Source organism: Cydia strobilella, chromosome 21 (assembly GCF_947568885.1).
Source record: "Cydia strobilella chromosome 21, ilCydStro3.1, whole genome shotgun sequence".
Lineage (NCBI taxonomy): Eukaryota > Metazoa > Arthropoda > Insecta > Lepidoptera > Tortricidae > Cydia > Cydia strobilella.
In genome coordinates, this window is record NC_086061.1 from 5700876 (window position 1) to 5720823 (window position 19948).

General features: G+C 38.7%; 2 protein-coding genes across 2 annotated transcripts in view; one reads left to right on the top strand and one right to left on the bottom strand.

Annotated features, from left to right (window-relative positions):
- The window catches only part of LOC134751037 (sister chromatid cohesion protein PDS5 homolog B-like), a 40321-nt gene extending 34176 nt beyond the window's left edge, over nucleotides 1–6145 (top strand). The window contains exon 19 of the mRNA XM_063686371.1: nucleotides 1915–6145. Coding sequence (XP_063542441.1) covers nucleotides 1915–2016 — 102 coding nt within the window. The 3' untranslated portion in view covers nucleotides 2017–6145. The remainder of the gene's footprint in view (nucleotides 1–1914) is intronic.
- Nucleotides 6146–7529: 1384 nt separating this feature from the next.
- Nucleotides 7530–19401, bottom strand: LOC134751306 (facilitated trehalose transporter Tret1-like). Its single transcript, XM_063686691.1, has 8 exons — nucleotides 19083–19401; nucleotides 16248–16459; nucleotides 15550–15723; nucleotides 13613–13762; nucleotides 12679–12811; nucleotides 9487–9704; nucleotides 8781–8963; nucleotides 7530–7792 (listed from the first exon to the last, which is right to left on the bottom strand). Exons 1-8 carry the CDS (start codon nucleotides 19159–19161, stop codon nucleotides 7556–7558), a joined length of 1386 nt encoding a protein of 461 aa, XP_063542761.1. The 5' UTR covers nucleotides 19162–19401; the 3' UTR covers nucleotides 7530–7555.
- Between the last annotated feature and the right edge of the window lie 547 nt (nucleotides 19402–19948).

Below are 19948 nucleotides of genomic sequence, written 5' to 3' on the forward strand. Positions count from 1 at the left end.
CCATGGCACAAATAAAATAAATAAATAAATACAATAAAAAATCATTTATTGTCACAGAAAAAAAACCAGTAGTAGGTACAATAAGCTTAAATTACAGCAGTATACAAGTACATATTAAATAAATACACATACAGTCAGCAGCAGTAGTTGCTAAGCTTATTCTCTTAACAAATAAAGTCGCGTCACAATAATTTTGAACACCTGGCCCGCTTAGCAACTTCTGCTGCTGGCTGTACACACATAGTACATAGTAAATAAGACCCTGTAGCGTGTACCGTTCTGTTGCAAGCTGCCCCGCCCCCTCGCACGTAGCGTGGACGCGCGCGCGCCGCCCGGGGTCATCGACCTCAAGGTAACCCGACCCGACCCGACCCGACCCGACCCCACTCTGTATTGCATAATGCATACTGTATACTGTGTGGTTGTCTGGGGCCCGTTTCTCAAAAGCTTGTTACTTGTAATACAAGCGGATGTCACTTTTTGACAGCTTTAGTTAGAAAGGGACTTCCACTTGTATTACAAGCTACAAGCTTTTGAGAAACTGGCCCCTGTAGGCCGGGCACATGATTGGCGCGATAGTATTTCGCCGCGAGATAGACTAACCGTCTAACTATGAATTAAAGAGGGGCGGGTAGTCTATGTCGCGGCGAGATACTCTCGCGCCAATCATGTGCTAGCCCGGCTGCCATACATATTTCACATTTTTGTTTCCTGCAATGTAGTGGCAGATTTTAATGATTTCGTAATTTTATACTTTTATGGTTTGTCAATATTTTTTTTACATCAGCTTCTGTAGCCTTACCATGAGTTTGATACTGATATATTCGCTAGCGCGTGTGTAAACTTAATTTCGTTGTGTCTCACTCGTCCTGACATATTAGTGCGAGCGAGATAAGTTACGCAGATGTTATCGAATGTGTCAGTGTCAAACGCGTGGTAAGGCTCCTGGTGTCGATAAAAGTAAATCTTATATCTGGTTGTGCCTTTTTTGTGTTTTTATATTGTTTTGTATGGACAAAAGTTCCTGGTCCAAGTAATTTACCATACAAAACGATAGATGATATAGAGATATGGATATGGAAAAAAATAAAGCATGGATTTGTAAATTCTAATTTCAAGTAGAGCCTGTTCTAGTTTATTGTAAGTTTTATTCCTTGCATGTAATATTATTCATGTTGATGTTTCTCGTGAAAAAGTCACATGTGAATTCAAATCAATCATATATTTTATTCTATAAATAAGTATTCTCATTTAGTACTTAATTCACTTTAATGTTGTAAGCAAAAGCAATTATTCAATCTCAAATTTTTATAATATTACATTAAGCCAGGGGCAGGTTCAATTACAATTTTATTGAAGCCTTACAGTACAGTAAGGCTTAGAACGCACTGCGGTTTTTCAAAAGTGGTTCCGCAACAGCAAAAAAATGTAACTTTATAAGCGCACGCACTTAAAAAGACTGAAACCGCAAGAAAATAATCGCAGTTCGTTTTCAGCCTAATACCATAGAGTAACTTATACTAGAGCGGTACTGTCATAGTAAATTTTGTAACTCCAGTAAATTCACTGCCATCTGTCGACACACTTTAAAACTAAAAATGAAGATTTATAAAAATACGATAGAATGTATTTAAATATAGATAAATGATTTTTTTTTATTTGCATTAATTATTTTTATGATTTTGACCCATGTTCTTTCACTGATATGCATTAAAATTGTTAAATAACAAACGAAACCGTCAACGCCATCTATTCGACTGTAGGCCAAAAGTAGTAGCGCCCTCTGAACGAGAATCAAATTTTCTTGATTTTCGAGGCACGTTTTTTCCTTAGACTGTATCTATCTATTACGGAGTTATATCTATCTTTGCTAATACCTATCCCCACATTCTCATGGTAACATGATGTTTCCAGCCATCGGAGGCGTCCGACACGCAGATCCAGCTGCCCGGCCTCGAGCAGCCGCCCGAGTCCGACGTGGACGAGCCGCCCGGCAAGCGGACCAACTCCGACTGAACGCCACCACGCACCACCACCACACCGACTAGGAGGACCCAGACCACACGGACGGATACAGAGACATACTCATTTTGTACTTTTACCCTTTGAACGCCGGAAACGGTCGCCAAGTTTGTGTAATCGGTTTACCACCAAATTAACTTGTGAACGAACCAAAGGCCGAGGCCACGGTGACCCTAACCCTTGAAGCTCGGTTGGCTCGTCATCGTCGTAGGCGCTACATCATACTTGAAAATGTCACATATATGCAAGTGAGTCCATATAAATTAGCGTATAACACTTAGCGTTCCTGGCGCTGTGGGCTACGTGACGATTTTTTGGCGTTCTTGGCATCCAAAGGGGTCAAACTGGACTTGAATAGCGTTTGGAAGTTTTAATCGTGTACCTTTTTTTTTCGAGAAACTATTATTTTCGGTGTTTTCTATGCAAAATCACTGGTATTTATATTATTTTAATAACAGAACAGTATTTTCAGTTTTCCATACGACATAATTACTTGTTTTGTTTTAAATTCGATTGTTTTGTGATTTCGATAAAAATATTTGTGAGTATGCGTCTCAAAACTGTCTGCTTAATAAATTAAACTAATGTAATAAAATATTCGTGATTTTGAATAGGTACTTAATATCCGAAACTCTAACAAGATAATATATTCATAATGTCCAATTTAAAACACTGCCAGGTGGTTTTCTTTTATAATCTGCTAGAGATTTCATTTGTCGTGCTATAAAATCAAGGTTATATCCAGTATTTTGGATGTTGTTAAATAAAAGGCAATAAACGCTACTATCCTGAATTGATACTGAAAATGAAACGATGATTTCGGCTTTTAACCTCGTAAGCATGCTAGTCCAAGTACAAATTCAATTCGAGTTTTACTCTTATAGAAACTAGTGGCTTGCGATAAGTATACAGTACACTGTATTTACTTGAAAATAGTTGTACAACTAGACTTATGAACTGATTTTGCATGTACAATCAGCCTTAAGTTTCTAGTTTATGATGGTTCATTATTTTTTGTATGTTGGTATTTTTGCACTTTGTAGCTTTTCCTCAGTCACCCGTTGACCACGAACGCTGTAAACGGTTCGAAACGGAGATAAAGTATAAATTCAATATACGCGATATAATCCGTTTTCATAGTTTTATTTCTTGCGATAAGCTCATAACTGTTAAAAAAATTTAATACTTCATTGAGTCATTATCACAGTGAAATCAAATGGTCTTAAGTGACATAGAACCTACTGGCGCTTAATTAAGTCCCTTAAAATCCGCCATTTTGAACTTTTACCAAAAAACCTCTTAACAAACCATCTCACAAACGAGAATCGATTGTGAAATGCGACCTGCAGAGGAGAACACATACGAAAGCAAATACAAGAGCGCTGTTTTACGAGGTTAAATTTACCGTATCATCAGTATTCTGTATACGGGTAAATATAATAAAACCTAAATTACCCAAAATGCCTATTGGAGCAATCCATACATATTTGCTCCATACCGATTAAGAGTTACTTTCTATTGGAATGAATAATAATGAGTAATAATTATGTAAACATGTCTTAAATTGAGAGACGGATTTACAGAAACTGGCATTTTTATTATAGAAAAAAAACCCAGTTTCGATTGTCGAAAAATTTGATTTGTCCGAATAATTTATTTGATAGGTATTTAAAATGGTGTGTAAGAGCTTCTCATTCATAAGAAATGAATAAATACATGTAATTTGTGTAAAGAATGTCGAAAGACTAAGGCAAGAATGGTACTGCAGTACTTTTAATTCGGTTTATATTACTGTGACTGCAGCATCTATTTCGTTTGCTTTTTAAGTCGTAGTAATCATATTTGGGTTCCAATATAATTAGCATTAAAAACTGCACTTAATAATATCAGAAACCATCAGTCTTTGAATAAGTTTGAAAACCCAAACTTTATGAAGTTATGGACAATTTAAGTAATTAGAAAACTAAAGGCTTAAGGATTAAAGGAGGGTTTAGGAAGGAGGAGGAAGGAGGAATCACTTATTTTCAACTACGCCCCTTAATGACTGCCCGTGCTTTTTCATGGGCCATAATAATCGATATTTGACTATAGTAAATCTTGAATTGATTACTTAAATATTATGATGGATTTTGGTCTATTTTCTGGATTATTCTTTTTTAACTTTAACGTGTCCTAAGTTAATTTTGTGCGCAAGGATATCACTGACATCATGTCATTATTATAAAATAATTTTGTTCTTTTTCAAGGACAATGGATAGAACGTTCTTTTTATTTTATCATCACCATGTCTTAAGATGACATTAAGGAGTGATATATGGATTAAGTCGAGTCTGTAATATAGAATTATAATCATAAGTTTTTAGACTAATACGTAAATTTGTTTGCCCGTTGTTCTAGTTTGTATTTTCGGCTGATAGTTATCTGTTCATTTTCGTTTCGATTTGACAAAATTTTAAATTTAAACAATTATGTTTTTACTATTCTGACTTAATTGTATCAATTATAAATAAATTTGGGCACTTCATGGACATCGTAGCTAGCTTATGTATTAAGTTTTACATTTTAGCAGTTTCTTCGTGATATTATTATCTAACAAAATGTCCTATTTGAAGAACTATTAACCTTTTCGCTGCCACGCATGAATCTAGTATGAAACTGGATTAGGCATGAGTGGTGGGGTAACTGTCAGAACGGGATTGTCTTATGAATCTTTCAGTAGGAGTAGCAGAGAAAGCGTTATTGTTTGTCCTTGTTACAGTCTTTTTTTTAATTCCCCACCGTAAATTTGTATGGTTTATGGTGGGGTACAAATCTACTCGACCAATAATATTGTCGCATTGCGTATGTTCTGTCCCTCACGGGCGCTCGCGGTAGGCCACTTCTATAGGATTCTACATTCTACACCGCCACGTCAATGAAGTAATAGTGTCTTCAACGCCATGTCAAAAATAGGGAGTATTACGCGTAACTCTGCGTAGGTGGCGCCACTACCACAATCTGAAGGTCTATTGCAAAACAAGAAAATCGAAATTTCGTTATCTAACATCTCTGTCACTCTTGCATATTCGAGCGATAAAGAGGCTGATAGCGAAATTTCGGATTCGCGTTTCCCGGTAGGTCCTCTGTAAACAAACCGCCTTGGTGCATCAATGTCATATTTTAATTTTATTATCTCTGAAAATTTGTCAAAAACCTGTTAAAGGTACAGTATGTATAAGTTACTCTATGGTTTACTAAAAAGGCTAGTGCTGCACTCTGGTGGCAGAACATTGCAGTAATATCTCCTATTGCACGTAAACGAACCTATGCAAAACCACGACTTGATATGAAGTCGTGGGTGTGGGACACGAAGTGCACTGACTTTATATCAAGTCAATGGCGGCGAGAAGGTTGATTTCCTAGCGGCTTCTGCTATGTGTGTAATTTTTCGAAAACGTTTCACTTATTATTAAGTTTAATTTTTAATATTTTTCGGGAATATTCGTATGGAGATGAGTAATGTTGTATTGTAGTTAGGAACAAAATATTACAGTTCCTATAAGGTTAGGCTGTGTAGGTTTGTGGCATTTTTAAAGGGGCGTAAAGATTGTCAGAGCGAAAACGACGGGTTTTTTTTTTGAAAGTTCACAATTAATGTACCTGGACTCTTATCGTTTCGGGGACCTAGCCTTACCACGAGTTTGACACTGACTTACTAACTTACTTTATATGCATCTCGCTCGTACTGGCTTATTAGTGCGAGCAAGATGTATAGAAAGTAAGTTACGCAGACGCTAGCGAATATGTCAGTGTCAAACTCGTGGTAAGGCTATAAGGTGGAATATAAATTCACTCTAGGCTCGTAGAAAAGAGATGCAAAGATCCCAGATTATATTTAATGGTAAAAGCTACCCAATGAAATTTGTTCTATAAAAAGTACGTACATGAAGTATTTTTGTAAATGTACGCTTTTTTTTGCTCGGTGTCCAAACTGTGTTTCGAGCCTGGCAATAGTGTATTGTTTTTAATTTTAATTCACTTGTATCAATTAAGTGTACCAAAAATTGGATAACAACTGACGGCGGTGACGCGACGCATGCGTCGAGACGATTCTCTGTAGTTATATATTAAATAATAAATATAACACTTTGTTTTTCATTTAATTCCTCCATAAATACATACAACATGGTAAAAATATAAAAAACTATATCACATATATTACAATCGAAATCTCAACCGAATTTCACATAATTGGCACTTAGTAAAAAGTTGAGTTAGATATTTATTTCCTAGTACAGTCGGATACAGGTGTAAATTGTTCATAAAACAGCCGCCATAAGTCAAAAGGGATAAGTTCGCCTTTGTACATCTTATTATTTGTACCATGTAATTTTTAATATGTATATTTGTACAATAAAGAGTTTACTACTACCACTAAAACAATCTCCAAGTGTAAACCTAATGTATAGCATTATAAATAGTGTATAATAATATAAGAGGGGTACAGTCGATGTCAAAGATGTGTTTACATTTTTCGCCTACATTTTACATTGACTGTACCTGTCTTATATCTGAGGAGAGTCTTTTTAAAAGGACTTATTTTTGTATCGTACAAAAATAAGTCCTTTTGAAAAGACACTCCTCATTTATAATGCTATACATTAGGTACACACTTCGAGATTGTTTTATGAACAATTTACAAATACTTAATTAAGTACTTCCATTTTTTTAATACTTAAAAATATAATTTAAAATTAAATATACAGTGTATAGTGTTTGGTTTTTGTTTTCAGACAATGGGGTTGGCAACTGTCAAAGGTTTGCAGAGATGGCGCCATCATAGCTTGCCCCTTTTTCTATGAGATTTGGCTTAAAGGGCTGGCATCCAGGGCATTAAAAAAAATAATTTGACACAATTCTAGGGATTGACAGGGCAAGCTATGCTGGCGCCCTCTGCTAATTATTTCGACCTGCCAACCCAACCCCATTCAATTCGCACAGCACTGCAATGCACTTTGTGGACAGTTATCAAATGCACGCGTGTAATCGTAATAATTTACAGCATTTATTTTACTTTTTTACTTAAACATTCTTAAGTGAAAGATATTTTGTTCCACGCGTCAATCCCACTTGTATCTACCTATACTGGTGGAATGATAAACTGGGTTTAATTAAATCTCTTTAAAATTGACTACGAATGTAAACTTGAGCTCGCGTCGTTTTTAACAAATTTACCTGTATCTACTTATCTAAAGATATATCACATCTCTATTATCTCTGTTTTTAGGGTTCAGTACCCTAAGGGTTTAAACGGGACCCTATTACTAAGACTCATCTGTCTGTCTGTCACCAGTCTGTCTGAACCGTGATAGCTAGAGTTGAAATTTTCACAGATGATGTATTTCTGGTGCCGCTATAACAACAAATACTAATAAAAACAGAATAAAAGAAATATATTAGTACCCATTCAACAAACGTGATTTTTTTGCCGTTTATGTGCGTTATGGTACGGAATCCTTCGTACGCGAGTTCGACTCGCACTTGGCCGGTTGTTTTATACATGTACGGGCTCAGGCTTGACCCAATACTCCCTAATCTCCTGCAGACTCTTCCCCCTCGTCTCGGGCACCCAGAGCGCCGTGTACACCACGCCCCACGCCGTCACGGCCGCGAACACGTAGAACACCACGTGTACACCGAACGCGGTCGCTATGGGCGTGTAGAACAGGACGGTCATGGAGCTGCAGAGGAATGAGAACGCCATGGACGCGCCGGCCATGCGGGCTCGCATCTGTAGACGATATGTTTAGATCAGAATAGTTGCAGCGAAAGTAATTGTATCCCCAAGCTCTTTATGTTAATATATTAATATTATAAATGCGAAAGTCTGTCTGTCTGTCTTTCTGTCTGTGTGTTCCCTCTTCACGCTTAAATGATGCGTTTTTGGTTTTGGCTTAAATGATGTTTCTTTTTGTACAATAAAGAGTTTTACTACTACTACTAAACCGCTGAACCGATTTAGATGAAATTTGGCATAGAGATAGGTTGAGTCCCTGAGAAGGACATAGGATAGTTTTTATCCCGAAAATCATCCCTTAAGAAAGTAAAAAGCGGGGTGGAATTGAAATAATTAACGAAGTGCCTGCTAATTTGTGTGCATAATATGCTCAAATTTAGATTGCTATGAGAGTTTTTCCAGGCGCTATTCCTACCCTAGCTGCGGTTACTAAGTCCACGCAGACGAAGTCGCGGGCAAAAGCTAGTGTTAATATATGTGTAGCTACGAGTGGTATCCTAAAATAGTATGTTACATTTTTTTGCTCAGCGGCCCAAAAGTTGACGCTTTCCTGCCGGAGGGCAGAATCAAATTTTTTATTTTACCTCGTTGTCGACTTGATTGATGTGTGTGTACTCATGCCAGATTTGATCATTACCTACTTATATTGCTAACTACCACTGATCTAAACCGCAGACGGATAGACAGACAGATGAACATTGCGCAACTACAAGGGTTTCTGATGATGATGATCCTACCGGCCGATTTCGGCCATGGCGTACTTCGCTAATTTGCTCGGCGCTCCCCAGGTAGCATTCATACGTCAATATGACGCGAGCGACTACATTATGACTTCATAATGCCGTCATTAGGACGTCGCTGACGTCACTTTGCTACCTGTGCGTCCGAGGTGAACCCCCAGGCACGTGAGGACACCAGCCACGTAGTGATAGTGAATGGGAGCAGGGTTTCTAACAAAAAGAAAACCTGAAGAATGATTTACCTGGTATGTGAACACCTCTGCCATAACCACCATCGGCACGGGCGCTAGTCCAGCACCGTATGAAAGCAGGCATAGACACACAGACACCACGGGAAGCCATCGAGGACCCGAGTGAGTTACGAAGTAGGTTGCTAGGGCAAACATGCAGAGGGAGACCAAGGCGCAGCTGCAGGCCAGTGGGATCTGGGGATGAAAATATTAAAGTATAAGTCATCATATCAGCCGAAAGACTGCTTACGATTTAGAACGCCCCTTTGTCCCGACGGGACTTTGGACGAAGAAAATCCCTATAAATCTTAAGAACAGAATGGACGCTTTTATACTCTATCGTGGTCGTCCACGAGGTGTATTCCTATTTGTCCCCGCCTCGTGTGTGGCGGCGGTCACTTGGGGTGGGGACGAATGGGAATACACCGTCCACGGTACGACACTAACGACTAGATTTATCGTTAGGATCACGCAGAAAACCAAAATGTACGAGATTGTATGCAGTCGCTTTTATACGAAATCGATGGACAATATCGACCACGAACCATGATAGTTTAAAAGTGCATACAATCTCATTAAATATGTGACGATAAATTGTGTCGTTACCGTAAACGACAAAACATAAATCAAAATTGTATAGGGTTATAGTATTTGAGACACTTTCTATATTACATTATTCCGTATTAATTGTTTGTTTCAATAAATTCGACTGTCTTACCTTCCTCCCAAACTTCTCGATGGATATCGTCGTAAAGAAAGAGCCAGCTAATTGCAAGAAGCCCATGAGTAGCGTTAGCAGGTTAGGGTCCCACGTGGAGCCAGCCCGGGCGAACACTTCGGACGCGTAGTTCATGAGGGCGAAACACCCGGAGAGGGTCTGGAGCGCCATCAGCATAAGCGTCACTCGGAGAGCGGAGAAGGTGGCTCGGTCCCGTACTGAGATAAACGGAAGTTGATTGAACTTTAACGATTTTCGCTTTAGACTGTAGAGATATCTGTATCTCTTTTCTACGCATTGCTGCGTCGCTGTCGTCAGTTACTGAATTAAGTAATAAGGTGAGTTAACTGCTTAAGCTGTGCGCCGATTTGGCAAATGACCGAGTGTGAACATGGCACCAAAAAGTCGCAGAGTTAATTTCTTTCATGTTTCAAGGTTTTTTTCACTTGTTTTTTCTCCCCTACACAAAAGTTGTCTGGAATAGATCATGCTTTGGCGATTAAACTTCTCTTTTTTCTTTCATAAGTATTTAGCCTACCTTAGTTTTTAAGAAAGTAGGTAGATAGATACTTTTTTGTATGCAATAATAGTTATTTGTTATACAAGGGTGCAAAGTTGTATTTTACCCGCGAGTGTTTCAACACACGAGAAGTAAAATACATTTGCGCCCGTGTGTAACACAAAACTTTTCAACTCAACTAAAATATATTTTCCCCTCACTAGCTCGGAAAGTTGTCTTTTATCCTTCAATACAAGCGGGGAAAAACGCGTTTTATCCACTAGTGGGGAAAGTAATTTGACCTTGGATGGAGCGTGTTTAAGTAGCTTGACAGATAACAAAACGTAAAACGCTCATGATAATGGTTCGTTCGATATTAATTATCATTAAATAAATGGTTTGAGAATCTAATAAAAATACCAAATTTAGCTTTATTTAATGATTTTAAGTCATAAACCTTAAAATTCCATAGGAAACGTTTGTTTTTTTATAATGATGTTAAATATAATTCTGAACGCACAAGTTGAGTCGATGCAATTTCAAAACGCATCGTTGACATTTCATACATCAGAAATGTCAACATTGTCAACAATTTTTTTACTTAAAACCTTTTCTCACCGAATCGCGTAAAAATACACAACTTCCAGAGATTTCTGTTATAATATCGTAAAGAAATGAGTGATTCCAGTGATGAAGATGATCTAACGCCTGTGGATGTTGCACTTTCCTCGCTATAGTGAGGTGAAAAGTTTTGTGTTACACACGGGCGCAAATGTATTTTACTTCTCGTGTGTTGAAACACTCGCTACGCTCAGGATTCTATTTTAGAACCACTCGCTTCGCTCGTGGTTCACCGTTAGAATCCTTTCGCTTGCTCGTGTTTCAATTCTACACTCGCGGGTAAAATACAACTTTGCACCCTTGTATAACAAATAACTATTTTTATATAGTATACTCTGGCATCATTGTTATCACATTAGGATTATTGCTGTGGTTAGGTAACTACATTACATGCATTAGCGCATTTATACAGTGTGCACAGACTACAAAGAGATAGTGTGTTTACATTTAACAATTTAACCTACGGCTGTATACAGTGTGGAAAACATTTATGGGCCCTGGAGGGAAAGTGCCTTAAAACCTTAAGTTAGCTCATTTTACTTAAAGGAAACATTCTTTTATTTTTAAAATAATCAAAACTGCATTCAAAGATTTTTTAAACTCGCTTGCCTCGCCCGGAAATCGAACCGACTAAAAATTCCAAAAAATAAACACTCGCTATTTTATTTTACTAGTCGATACAGTTAATGTTAATGATAACATTTCTCCAAGAAACGTTAGGTCTTACACTCGTCTGTAGTACAAAATATCCATAAAATCGAATATTTAGTACTCGAGAATATTTTTAGAAAAGCGAAATTGAAAAAAAAAATGAAAAATCTTTGAATGCAGTTTTGTTTATTTGAAAACTAAAAGAATGTTTTCTTTAAGTAACATGAACTAACTTAAGGTTTTAAGGCACTTTCCCTCCAGGGCCCATCATTTTTTTCCATCCTTTATATATCCGAGATTTTACGGATTTTACCTAGCTATCTCAATACACACACAAATATTGTTCTTGCTGTGAAATACTTAAGGCAATTAAAGTCGGATTTCCATTGAATCACGGCTCAATTTGCTGTGAACTATTATTTTATGACCGAGGTAATTATAATTCAGTATAACTTCATAATTACAAACAACCGTTGGATTATGATTAAGTTTCTACAAACTTAATGTATTTACCGCGTATACTTAATAAGTAGAACATTGTACTTTGAATATCATAAAGTTAAATGTACCTAATAATACTTATTTACGAGAATTGAATGCAAAACTCTTGTTTCAAATATTGATGTTGGCGCACTTCGCCCCCTTCACCTCATGGTGGTATTTCCCAGGTAGCATAGTCGTTATGACGTCATTTATACGTCATAATGACATAACGGACGTCAATATGAATAAATGCTACCTGGGTTCAATTTCTCATTAAGCAAAATGTGAGACGCAATACACGTTGGACAAAGATATTTGACAGGTGGAATATCACCCTAAGAAGTGGGAATGAGCTTTACTCCTTTGGCTGGTGGAGCGGCGATACAAGTGGGACGATGGCACTGATAAAGAAAGTTGTTCAGAGCATTTCTATTGGCGTTTTTCGAAAAATGCTTGTCATTTTGACTACGGCCCTTATAGTTCGTTCGTGTTAAGAATGCAGTCCATTGGCCTAGCGATGCTCGTAGCCAATCAAATCGTAATAAGAAAGTATGCCTTCCACTGAAGGCCTACCGCGAACACCGAAGTACGCAAATTACGGGCATCTTTCTCTATCACTCTAATTAGATACGCTTTAATTAGAGTAGTGTTTGCGGTTATAGCCCTGAGGGCCTAGCCAAGATGCCCATCGTTTGCGCCGTAGCGAACGACGGTAATGTTAATTCTCTCTAATCACTCTTCCATATAAGTGCGATAAAGAGACATTAGTATTTCGTTCGCTACGGCGCAAACGGTTGGCATCTTGGTTACTGTTAACTTCGCTTTCTAATGAGGAACGATTTGATTGGTTACCCGGGCGCTGCTAGACCGGCGGACAATTATGATTTTACTGCATTCTTAACGTGAACGTAACTATAGATAGGTCCAACGTTACTTACTTATACTGCACAGCGTGACCCTGGGCATCTCGTCGAACCGCCTGTGCTCGTCTTTCAGTTTGTGCACTTCATCGAGGACGGATGTTTCACCTCTGTTGAGGCTCCGAAGCCAGGCTATCGTTTGTGTTGCTTTCTAAAAAAAAAGCAGCGTACACTTGAATTAAGAATAAGAATAATTTATTGAGAAAACCTTATTGCTAATGTTATTTTACATATTAAGTACGTAGGTACGTACATTACATGTTATGTGCGCCTGAACGGAAGTTCAGCAGCTGTGCAATTTCTTATGATATATATGGTTAAAATAAACCTCAGTAATAAATAATATCTGGAGAGGAAAATGGGGACTACGTTTGTATGGAAGAAGCGGTCACGTGACGTCGTCCCCTTTCCTCTTGATCTGGAGAACGGACTGTAAGGATTTTGAAATAAATTCAAGTTACGTAGTAAATAAACTAGTAACCATACGAGAGCTGATTACTAAGTCTACGAAGACATGTAAAATAAAACCTAGTTGCTATGTGATAAGGTCTATTAATAGTCCAGTCAATGCGTCCTTTTTTGCAATCCCTATTTATACCATATTGCAAAAGCACTAGACACTAGACGTGGAATTTCTTAGAGTGGAATGAGACGTCGAATTGTCTAAAGTAGCTATTAGATTGAGCAACATATGTAAAATATGTCTTTAGTACTTGAGCCTCGCGAGCTTAGCAAATTGCCAACTGTTTGCTTTGCTTAAGATTTAAAGTGATAAACTATTAAAATGTTACTAATAAAATGACAGAGCGAATGCTCCAATTTGTTGATCTCTTATTTAAGTACAAAAACAGAATCATTGGGTAGTGATTTGGTTAATCCGCCGTCATTTTAGAATCTGGTATCATTCTGGGATATTAAAATAAAAACCCATCTTACTGAAAGTGTTTCTCACCTTCTCTCTACCCCGCTTCAGCAAGTAGTTAGGCGACTCCGGCATGAAGCCGAACACTAGCGCATGGAGGATCGCCACGGTCAAGTAAACCGCCTGGTTGTGTGTGTAGGGCAACCATGTGCCCAGCCCGTATACGAAGATGACGCCTAGCTTCAACAAAAACAAATCAAAGTTAATTTTGTGCCAAGTAAAATTATCGAATTGGCGGGCGATCCGAAAAATAGATGCCCCATGTATAGTGTTTAGATTTCAAACAGTCCCCTTTCGGCTTATCCTTTGTCTATTGTTAAATGAAACCGCACGTGCTACTTACTAGCATAAAAAAATGGTAGGGCCGTTTTAACCGGTTATTGAATTACCACTCTATGAAGATTGCAATAAGGTTTAAAATGAACTAATGGGAAAACATATTCCATAGCTGTGTGGTCTTTGCGGTTACTGAGTGCCGGCAAGTCGAACGCTACAGAACCAGTCTTAAATGTGTCATCGATATGCGTAACAAAGGCGCGTTATCGGAGAGCGCACTTACACTGGTTTTTTTAGCGTTGGACTAGCCTGCGCTCAGGTGCCATTTAAAATTATGCACGAACCAGGTAAGGGACAGGGACGGATTGCGATTAAAACATTTTGATGGATTCATGACAAGTATGTATTTATTTAAGGCTTATTATTCATTGGGCATAATATATAATAAGCCTGCACGCCTTACCGTCCCAATTTGGACTATGATTGGACTAATATTAATATGCCACATCTCGAAATCGGAAACATGGACTGCTGCTGCTACATAAGTTACTGAGGAGTCAATACTTACTCGAAATTATTCGTGAATCAAGTAATTTTTAATTCGGTAACTCGCGCTTGATGTTTCGCGTTTTTGCTTTACAAACTTGGCTTGCACACTAATCATCATCATCTTAGCATTGTCCCGGATTTTTCCTATGGCTCGCTTGGCAACCTAATCACAAAGTATCGTTGAAGAGGGTTGAAGGTATTTTTTAGTGAAAGCCACTGCCACCCGACCTTCGGAGGAGAAACTAGGCATCATTGGAATAAATCCGGTTTCCTCACGAAGTCACGAAGTTTGCCTTCTCCGAGAAACGACAGCTAAATATCAAATGATAGGTACTTCAGTATGTCGTACATTTAGCTCCGAGGAATTCATTAGTGGTTACCTACGAGGTTTGAAGGCCACATATATTTTAAATACCACTGGGTATAGTTGGACAAATATCAGGTTAGGTAACTTTTGTCACCCCACCAGTCTAAGCAGAAAAGTTCACTGCCGAACAGTTCAGTTCAGTAACATTAGCTGTAGGTAGGGCAAACCTTGGCTTATCGGTGATACTTGGTAATTCGGTGATACTGCATTATTATTTTACACAGCTCTTACCATGAGGAAATGCAAGCTATAAATATTACATTTCACCATTGTGACCTTAGCGTAAGATAATAACGCAGTATCACCGAATTACCAAGTATCACCGATTAGCCAAGGTTTGCCCTACCTATCTATTAGTTAGCTTCCTAGCGCCTTGTGCATTATATTTAATTCGAATCGAATGTGTGTGAATGAGGCCCTTGACTATATTTATTCAGCAAATAGACCTCAAGGTTGCCGGTTACTAAGATTCAATGAATCTCAATATAGTCGAGTGAGTCTAATGATAGATCCAAAATGATATTGCGATTTTTCTACGGTTAACGAGACGCAATAAGCCTCAGTTGTCCTGTCTGTCCGTACATCCGTTCGAAAAAAACGATTTAATTCTTTAAATCAGTTGAAATTTAAGGTTTTTAGAAAATACCTCACAGACGGACATAGTAAGAGACGCCAGAGTTCATCGCCAGGAATCATCCGCAATCGCCTTAACATAAACAGGTACCTTTTTTCTTTTTACTTAGTTCAGGGAAAGTCTAATAGGGTCAGAAAGTACCTTGCAGACAGTCATAGTAAGAGAAGCTAAGGCTCCCCGCCAGGAGTCCTCAGCAATCTCCTTGACGTAGACAGGAACCACAACGAAGCACCCGGCAGCCGCTACACCGGCGATGGCGCGTGCGGCGATCAGTAATGGGGCGGAGAGGGTGGTTAGTTTGATGGTCCATGATATCTGTGAATAAAGAATACCTTGGCTATTATCACGCAAAAACTAGGTTGGGCCTGAACCCTGGTTTAACCTTTTCGCCGCCACGTCAATGAAGTAATAAAGTATCATTAACGCCAAGCCACAACTTGCACGTAAACAACCCGTATTAACATATCAAGAAGTTGTGGCGTGTGGGCGTGTCGGGCACGAAATGTACTGACTATATGAAGTCAATGGTGGCGAAAAGGTTAACGTGAAACGACATGGAAATGTCGTCTTTGGTGTGCCACAGCTACAAGGCGATTGGTTGATGAGTTCGCATCAGGCGCTCGATTGGTCGAAATTAGCGCGGTTAGACAGCACGATTGGCTCGATTTCGTGAGGCACACCGCTGAACTAGCACCATTCTTAGTGCCCGTAAGGCTGAGGACGGCCTCAGATGTGTCAATGGTGTGGGACATATTGCTTATTTGTGAGTTGGCACGAGATGGCGCTGTCGGTCACTGGAAATAGCTGACTCTTTCTGTTCAGCAGGGACAGAGACTTACACAAGATAGAAGAGACACGGCGATAATACAGATCTTCCTCCCGAAGCGATCGCTGGAGTAACTAAAAAACGGTATGCCGCATATAGCCGCGAGTGGTAGTGCGGCCGCTAACCAAGAGATGTCGCTGTCTGTCACGCCGGCAGCCTTCAGGTGGAGACGGGTTGGCGACAGCCAGCCAATTTGAATGCCGTAGGTGAATGTAGGGATTGTTGCTGTGAACAATTAATTAAGACATTTACAAGTGATAGCACAGAATAGCAGCAATGTTTTTGGCTTTACAATCTACTAATCAAGGTACTCCATGTAAAAAAACCGGTAAAGTACGAGTTCGTTTAACTCGCGCACCGACGGTTCCGTACAAACTTTAAATTTTTTTTGTAACTATATTCAAGAAAAACTTTTGATCAGAATTAGCCTCATGCATGAAGTTTATATTTGAACGAAATATGTTTTATTCGGATGTTTGTTACCGTTATATCATGTTACAAATGCATTTCCGTTTTTAAATTACCATTTAATTACTTAAAATTATAAATAAAAAGTACAAAAATTTGCCCGCGAAAAGCTAGTGAGCGAAACGCTCGAAACGCCACGTGACGTCACGCGTTCGACAGTTTAGTGTCATTAGTAGCAAACGTCAGTTGGGCCGCCCAACGTGTGACGTCATCACGCTCTGTCGAATTCGCGCCAAAAATTATGAGGGTTTCAACCGCTCAAAAATTTTCAACATTTTAAATATTTTTTAATAAAATAATGTTAAGGTTTACAAAAGTATTTTTATCATTTCCGGTGTTCCAACGATATAAATTATGAATCCAAAAAAAAAAAAAATTCATGCATGGAGCTAATTATACTGAGCGTAATTGTGTACAGCGCCATCTATTGGCAAATTGGCTAACTCATTTGCGCGACATGTTGGTTTTTCACTAAAAAAAAAAAAAAATTGTTTTGTAATTCAAGCTCTTTCAAATGATATCCCACTCGACCTACCCAGCCGACCTGCCAAAAACCTGCTTTTTAAACTGTTGTACTTTATTGCACGACAATATATGTAAGTACAGTGAGTACTTTTTTAATGTCAGGATGTTTTCCCTCGTGATGGCCCTGTTCGAGGCGTATTTAGATTTTAAAAACATCATATTGATGCACTGATTTCTAAGAGCACTTCGTTCGCATTCATGAACGGGTTTAAAATCATATTTCTTACACCGGAGTACGCCTCTAGATTCGATTAAATGCTATACTCGTTTGCTAGCTTGCCATACTCGTACCGCGTCTCGTTTTACGACACATGTTGCAATATGCAATACCTACTTCAACTGTTTATATTATGTACATACTTTACGATCTCCTCGACCTTTGTAAGGTAGTGTGATCGGGACACATACAGCAGCGTCGTTGGTGTTGCACGACGCAGCAAATGGTTGGGTCCAGTCGGTGCGGTACCGGTCTCTTCTCCACCTTTTTGAAATCGTACTATGACAGTACCCCTCTTTTTCTTTGTAAGATTTAAGCTTAATAGGTATTAACTTTTGAGCGAGATTATAATTTACCAATTTGTTACGGGTTTGATTTTGTTTTGATACGGTTTTGATGATAGCTCACGCTCATGCGAATGCAATGAAAGTTGTGCGTGGGATGTGCCCCAATCGCCATGACGATCGTCCAGGTCTTATCAAAACAAGATCAAAATCATAATAAATCGTTAAATGAGAATCGGCCTCCGGTCTGGCAAACCCAATTTGTCAGTAAATAAGAACAAAAAAAACTATACAAACTAAAAAAAGGGATGAGCTTTTTTTAGCGCTAGTACTAGTGCAAGACAAAGACAGTATGATTATTTCTATCATCTAACATATAAGTATGTTGTTTGAAATGAGACAGTGGATGGGCAAACTATCAACGCACTACTTGCCGTCGGCAGGGTGTTCATCCTCTCACCCCCACCCTAGAACCTAAAAGGTCGCGCACTGTGCGGTTTATGAGGAATTTGTTACTACGGACGCTCCGGCGAGTGAGTGTCGAGGATTTCTCTACACTCTACACTTAAAAAAAAAAAAGTGAACAGGTTTACGCGCATGTAACACCCCTGAAGTTGCAGGCGTCCATAGGCCATATGCCATGTAGGTCTATAGGCGTGAGCACATTACCATCAGGCGGGCCATATATGATTGTTTGCCACCGACGTGGTAATAAAAAAATGTAAGATTCGGAGCGAGGTTCGCCACCCCAATCTCTTAAACGCCGCTTCAAAGCTCCGAGGCCTCCGAGCAATGTCTAGGTCTACATCCCACATAACAAGGCCCTTAGCTTTTTAGGTAGTACTTAAAACTAAAAATATTAAAAACCGCCCAAGTGCGAGTCGGACTCGCGCACGAAGGGTTCCGTACCATTACGCAAAAAACGGCAAAAAAATCACGTTTACGTGTATGGGAGCCCCACTTAAATATTTATTTTACTTCGTTTTTAGTATTTGTTGTTATAGCGGTAACAGAAATACATCATCTGTGAAAATTTCAACTGTCTAGCTATCACGGTTCTTGAGCTACAGCCTGGTGACAGACGGACAGACATACGCGGAGTCTTAGTAATAGGGTTCCGTTTTTACCCTCTGGGTACGGAACCCTAAAAAACAAAAATTTTGGAACGACTATTAACTAACAACGACGCTTCGCATAACCAATCGGTGCACAGCTGTGAGAATATTTAATTAAGTTAATTTAGCATTCATTAGTATAAATATAGATACGAAGGTATTTATTACAGAAGTTTGCGTCATATTGTTAATAAATAACATTATGTACCTACTCAATAATAACAAAAACTTTCTCTTACCTAACAGTGCTGTTAAAATTTGTCTCCTAGCACTACTTTCGACAGTCGGCCGCTTCCTTACCGTGGCTGTATGATTCATTGCCACTGCCAGTTCACCATTGATGACGGACAATTTAAAAACAAACACTACACTCGATACTTTTAGAGGTTATGTTGCGTAAACATTTCAATAAGCACAAATTACATTAAATTTACAGCTTGATTACTTGAAATTAATGATAAATAGAACTTTTTATCGAATTTAAAAGTAAAGTTTAGTTATCACAGGTTGTTTTTTAATTGTAGTTTTTAATAAATACGAACGTAGAGTCATACAGACGGCGCGAATCGTACTAAAGTCGGACTGGACTGTACTATAGCGATACCGTTACGTTACATGCATGTTTTATCTATGTCCACATACGTGCTCGAGTGGCATAACGTGTGTGCGTGTAGTCTACATGGTTATGGTATAATTTCGCATGTTTTCAGATTTAATTAGACATAGTTTTTGCACAGATGGCGTGACACGTACCTACTGATTTTATTGTAATTAGTAATTCAAATTAGTTACTTATGTTGAAACGATTTGATTTATAAAAATATGACTCAAGGCCCCATTCATTTATTACGTAAGACGATTTTTGCCAGATTTTGACCCCCTTCCGCCCCTACGTAAGAAAAAATAAGAATAGGCCGACTCCCACCCGGTTAATATTTAACTAATGACTGAGGAAAATACAGACGCCTATACACACTAGCTGCGCAATAATTCATATACTAGACGTTGCGTTACTATTTAGCATACAGATTTATATTAAGTATATGCAAGTTGTCACCCGTTGACCACGAACGCTGTAAAGGGTTCGAAACGTCGGGATGTATTA